A 5,913-nucleotide genomic window follows, 5' to 3' on the forward strand; every position below is an offset into this window, starting at 1 on the left:
GATCCGCCTGCCTCTGCCTCCCGAGTGCTGGGATTAAAGGCGAGGGCCACCATCGCCTGGCTACAGGTTTATTATTAATAATTATTATTTCAACTGCATTCACAGAAAGAATTCAGGTAAGACAGGAGATGCAGAACTCCTACAGTACTTCTGAGCTCCATGTTCTCTGAGCTATTGGGTCCATCTTAATTTTCCTAACCATCTTTCAACTATTTTAACAAAACTAGAATGTGATACAGGAAAGAAAATAAGCGTGCTTTGTCCTCTTTCATGCCTTCATCGGGCTGTGGTTCTTTTTGCCATGTAAGATCTTTTCTAGACGTTTGGTTAACTGAGGGAAGTTCTTTTTGTCTTGTTAAATGTAAGGGATGACATAGGCTAAACACTAAAGATGAACAATAAGCCAATAATGAATACTAGTCCAGCCATGAATATTAACCCATTATAGCACTCAAAACAATGCTAAGACTCTTCATGATTCAAGTTGGTGTTGCATTTTGCTCATTATTGTATTTAGTAGAGAAAAATTTTTTGATTGCTTGGTAGGGGGTCATCTTATTCTTGCACAGAATAAAGAAATAAAGTGAAAGCAAAATTAACCTAGATCTTGGTTTTATGCTTCTGAGGCAACACATGGTTGTCGGTTATTTTTTCCCTTTTAGTGGGGTTCTCTTTGGTTGTAATTAAAACCAGGAGGATTTCATTAAGAAGCTGAATTTGAACGGCACAGCCTTGCCGCCTCTTTTCCCAGCTTGAGCCGGTAACTAGTTGCGGTGTGACCGTTTGGTCGAGATGGGTTCTGAAATTAATGTAGATGTGTATGCACAATCCAGCTGAGGAAATAAATACACACTTGCCAGAAATGGGGAAACGCCATACAGCTAGGCAGAATTCAAGACATATGGGGATGTTTACAAATGCTACCAAATTCTCCTGGGATACAGTCATTTGAAGTCATTGTTTTTGCAATGAATGTGTACGCTACAGAAATGTAAACGTGAATAAAAAGCGGTTCTGCCCAACAGCGGAGAGAAGCAAGCCAAACCTTTGTTAAGGGCACTCTGTGGTTCAGGGGCTTCAGACCCCGTCAAATGCTTCCATCTGGAACAAAGGACTGACCAGTCAGCCCAGCACAAATTGTTTACAGTTGGTTGAGTCGATATAATATTAGTAACTGTTTAGGGAGAAAAGAGAGTTGGATTTGAAGGGCGGGATCTGGTAGCAACTGTGAAGAACAGGACATCGGAACTCCGTGACTTCTAATTTCTTAACTGCAACTTAGCAAGAAAGGAGCTGAGGGACAAGAGATGTCAGTCAGTCAACATGGATCCTGAACATTGAAAACACAAAGAACAGTTACTTCCAGTCTTCGTACTAAGTCTGCCAAAGACAGGAAAGTAGCATGCCGTGGGCTCCTGCCAGGGTGCATAGTTATGGTTATTCCCATTTGTTAGATGAGGAAACTGAGGCTCGAGTGGAGATGTCTCCAAGCTTACCTACTTCCTCCCAGAAGAACCAGCAGACACCAAAGCCTTGGTCCACTGTTTTCCTTTGCCAAAAGGAGGGGGAAAAATTCAGTTTTATAAATTAAGTGGTATGGGCTGGAGAGATGGCTCAGTGGTTAAGAGCACTGCCTGCTCTTCCAAAGGTCCTGAGTTCAACTCCCGGCAACCACATGGGGGCTCACAACCATCTGTAATAAGGGCTGGTGCCCTCTTCTGGCCTGCAGACATACACACAGAATGAATATTGTATACATAATAAATGAATAAATAAATAAATAAATATTTTAAAAAAATAAATTAAGTGGTATAAACTAAAGAAAATTAATAAAATATTGCTTCTTTAGACAGACGCATCTTTTAAAAGTTAGAGTTTTGTTGTACTTAGATTCATCTTAATAGCTTATAATTCTAAACCCAGAGATATTTTAAATAACAAATAATACTTTAAAGTAATAGTATTTGTATTTTTGTATTGACAGTACTTGGGGGACTGAGGTGGGAAGACTTGGTGGGAGTTCTGAGCTAGCCTGGGATACATAACAAAAATTTGACTCAAAAAGTAAATAAACAAATAAAGTAAACAAATGCACATACAAAATGCCTTGTTTATAATCATCCCTAGGCAGGATCACGTATAGGGGTATATGCTTTTAATTCCAACCCTCAAGAGGCAGGCAGATCTCAATGAGTTAGAGGTCAGTCCTGTCTACATAGTGAGTTCCAGGCCAGCCAGAGGTAGAAAAGAACATTGTCTCAAAGAATGAACAAGAAACCAAAATAACTTCATGTAGAATTATTCCTGAGAAAGAAGCTCTGCAATCACCAAAACTCAAGAGGCTGAAGCAGGATAATAGTAATTCCAAGGAAAGCAGAGGCTACATAGTGAGACCTTGTCATAAATTATTTCACTAACTTCCTTAGTTAGATAGTTGAATATGTACATCAAGAATTCTCAGTGTGTTTGCCCATAAAGCAAATTAAATAGGAATATTTAACAAACTAAGACTAGGCACATGAAGCTTGTTGTTTTAGTTATAATGATTTTATTACCACACATATGACATCAGATTCCAATAGTTGTTTTTTTTTTATTACTGGTAAGAAAATTGGAAATTATTTCCCAACACTCTTTACTCATCTCTCCCCAGAAATACATTTCATGTTTGGAGTAAAATATTAAGGAAACAAGCTTGAGGAAAAACTGGCATCCATTAAAATAATTTGTACGATCTTCATTTTCAACAACAATTTTTTATTTATTATTTCATGTGCAATGATGTTTTGCCTGCATGTATGTCTGTGTGAGGATGGCAGAGCCTTTGGAACTGGAGTTACAGACAGTTGTGAGCTGTCATATGGATACTGGGAATTGAACCAAGGTCCTCTGGAAAAGCAGTCAGTGCTCTTAACCACTGAGCCATCTCCCCAGCCCCAACAACGATACTTATAATAAATAATTTAATTAAGCATGCATCCTTTTTCTCTACCAAAAGGCATAGTGTCTAAGATAAAGATACTTAGTTCTGTGTGGTGGTAAGTATTTTAATTTTCATACTTAAATGGCTGAACAGGAGACTCACAAGGTCTGAGCCAGCCCAGCTTGCATACTAAGACCCTACGTAAAAACAAAATCCAAACCAAAGAACAGGGCTAGAGAGATGGCTCAGTGGTCACGAGCAGTGGCTGCTCTTCCAGAAGATGAGAATTCGATTCCCAGGACTCGCCTGGAAGCTCACAACCATCTGTAACTCCAATCCCAGGGGATTCAACTCCCTCTTCTGGACTCCTCAAACACTAAGTACACATGTGGTGCACGGGCATATGTGCAGGAAGAAAAGATGAGTACACATAAATTTTAAAATTAATTTTAAAAACGGATAAATATACTTTAGTTGCCCACTCATGCATGTTTAAGATTTTTGAGGGGACAGGGCTTGATCCACAGCACCCAGAAAAATTCACCACACTATGAGCTTAAAAGAATAAAAGTGGAAATTAACAAGAGTATTAAGGCCTTGGTACATGAAGAAGACCTGGGAACAGGTCATTTACAAAGCGAAAATCATCTCCACTGGTGAAGGTCTGATTCTGCTAGCATTTTCTGGTTCGTAAGTGTGGGATGTAAGCTTGCTTGGTAGAGTGTTTGCCTAGCATGCAAAAAAACCCTGTTTGAATTCGTTGATACCGTATAAAACCAAGAGTTACATGCCTGTAATCCCAGCACTCAAGAGCTAAAGGCAGGAAGATCTGAATTCAAAGATCCTCCTTGGCTGTATAGCTAGAGGTCAACATGAGAACTTGCATTTAAATAAACAAACAAACAGAAGTATCAAATTGACTGTTGTCTTCTCTAAGCGATGGGCCTTTACCGTGTAATTTATGAGAACGGGCTCCAGGGAGTCTAGGAAACATGAAACACAACCGGCATCATTTCCCATCAAACTGTGGCAGAGTCGGTTTTAGCTTGGGGAAGAGAAAAATGAGTGAATCAGGACACGTTTCTGGATTTGTGTCCTGCTGTGTGCTGAGGCATTCGAGAATCCTCTGCGAGCATCTCCGCAGTGGCCGACTGGGCAGGCAGATCAGTACAACAGGGTGGGACTACTAACACCATTGGAAATAAACTTGTGACTATTGTCTGGGGAGCCTCTTCATATCGTTTCTATGGAGACGCGACTGCAGTCCTCAAACAATCCATTGAAATGGTGACCTACTGGAAGACAGGATGTGTGTGCCTTGTCATCACCTAAAATATGTTGGGGGACAACATGGGAACAAACAAATCAGAAAAGTAGAAATATGCCAGTTGCCTCTCTGCGGGGTTCAAATCTCTTCTCTTTAGGGCTCAACTTGAGACTTGCTGGGGTTCCACCAGATTTGCTCACTATTTTAAAGTTCTTTGCGAAATTCTCAATTGTATCATCTCAATCATTCCCTCAAATGGACATGTCTGGCTTCCTCGTGAGCCTCCATAATGAAATCATTGTCCCTGGTTTCTTTTGCCTTCTAAGCTTCCTTCAGCTGCTTCCTTCATCCACCTTTCCAAGCTTTTATGGCTTAAAGCCAAAAGAATACCAAAACTTTATCACTTGTGGTTAGTCTAGCAATAAAACTTTAAAAAAAAAAAAACTTTCTTTCATGTTATCAGAAACAATCTAAACACCAGTCTTTATATGTCCTCTGTTCCCCCTAAGATTCCCCCTGGTTCTTTTTCTCCCCAAAGCTTTCTAACAATAAAAACCTAACTACCATGGCAGCTGACCTAGAAATTTCTTTGGCAAGAACATGTATCTGATGTAATCTTCCTGCTGAGGCAAAATTTCCTTTGTTCTACAAGAACGAATAATAGCGTGTTGATAAGAATGAGTAATTAATGGCGCGTTGATGCCGCTTTGTAAATTCACAGAACAAGCTGCGGGCGTGTACCACCGAGAAGGTCGGGCTGGCAGATACAAGCTCACCTATTCAGAGGCCAAGACCGTGTGTGAGTTTGAAGGCGGCCGCCTCGCTACCTACAAGCAGCTGGAAGCAGCCAGAAAAATTGGTAACTAACTTGATAACAGTTTTTCCTATTATGCCTTGGTGGGGTGGGGGTTCCACCTCTCCTGTAACCCTTATTAAGACTTTTCTCTCTAGCCCTTTGGGATTGCTCTCTATATTGCTCTCTATCTTTGCTTTCTGGAGATTCCTTCATTCTGTCTGCCACGGGGGGGTTGGATACCTACCACCTAGTGAGAATCAAGAAAATAAATGTCATGGCCGAGATAGGACATTACCCATCCAAGTGAGCCTGGTGAGGAGAGAGAGCCTCCAGACAGCATCAGGGGCTGCAGGGAGACGTGATTGGGACTTGAAAAGTTAGAGATCAACAAAGAGATAAAGCATCCTGCCAGAGAGAAAGATGAGGCTTTGGGGGGGGGGGGAGTGAGAGAGCACCTCCCTTAAAAGACCTGGAGATAGCTTCAAGTGGGAGAGTAGGTGAGATGGGCACCCTGTACATCTTGACCGGGATCTCCATGGAAAAGGCCATCAGAGACCTCGGAACAAAGGGAGATCTCACAGTCAAATGCACACTCAGTTTCCGATCTGAAATCAGACGGTTCTCATACTCACCATGGAACTTAAGCCTAGTCTATCTGTATTTGGCTTTGTTTTCTAATAGGACCACTAGCTAGTAAAAGTCAGAATTCAACGTTCATAGCCAGGGATGGTGGTGCAGCATGCTTGCAATCCTAGTAGCCCTTCAGAGGTAAAGGCAGGAGCATTAGGAGTTCAAGGTCAGCCTTAGCTAAATGGAGAGTCTGAAGCCAGCCTGGGTTATAAGAGATCATGTCTTAAAAAAATGAAAGAAAGGGAGGGAGGGAAAGAGAGAGAGAGAAAGAGAGAGAGAGAGAGAAAGAGAGAGAGA

The 5,913-nt window shown here is 41.2% G+C and overlaps 1 protein-coding gene across 1 annotated transcript in view; it reads left to right on the forward strand.

Moving 5' to 3' along the window:
• The window catches only part of Tnfaip6 (TNF alpha induced protein 6), a 15,191-nt gene that overhangs the window by 874 nt on the left and 8,404 nt on the right, over nt 1-5,913 (forward strand). Inside the window, exon 2 of the mRNA XM_005346400.2 lies at nt 4,912-5,049. Within this exon, the coding sequence (XP_005346457.2) occupies nt 4,912-5,049 (138 nt within the window). The remainder of the gene's footprint in view (nt 1-4,911; nt 5,050-5,913) is intronic.

The sequence above is a fragment of the Microtus ochrogaster genome, chromosome 4, assembly GCF_000317375.1.
Source record: "Microtus ochrogaster isolate Prairie Vole_2 chromosome 4, MicOch1.0, whole genome shotgun sequence".
NCBI lineage: Eukaryota > Metazoa > Chordata > Mammalia > Rodentia > Cricetidae > Microtus > Microtus ochrogaster.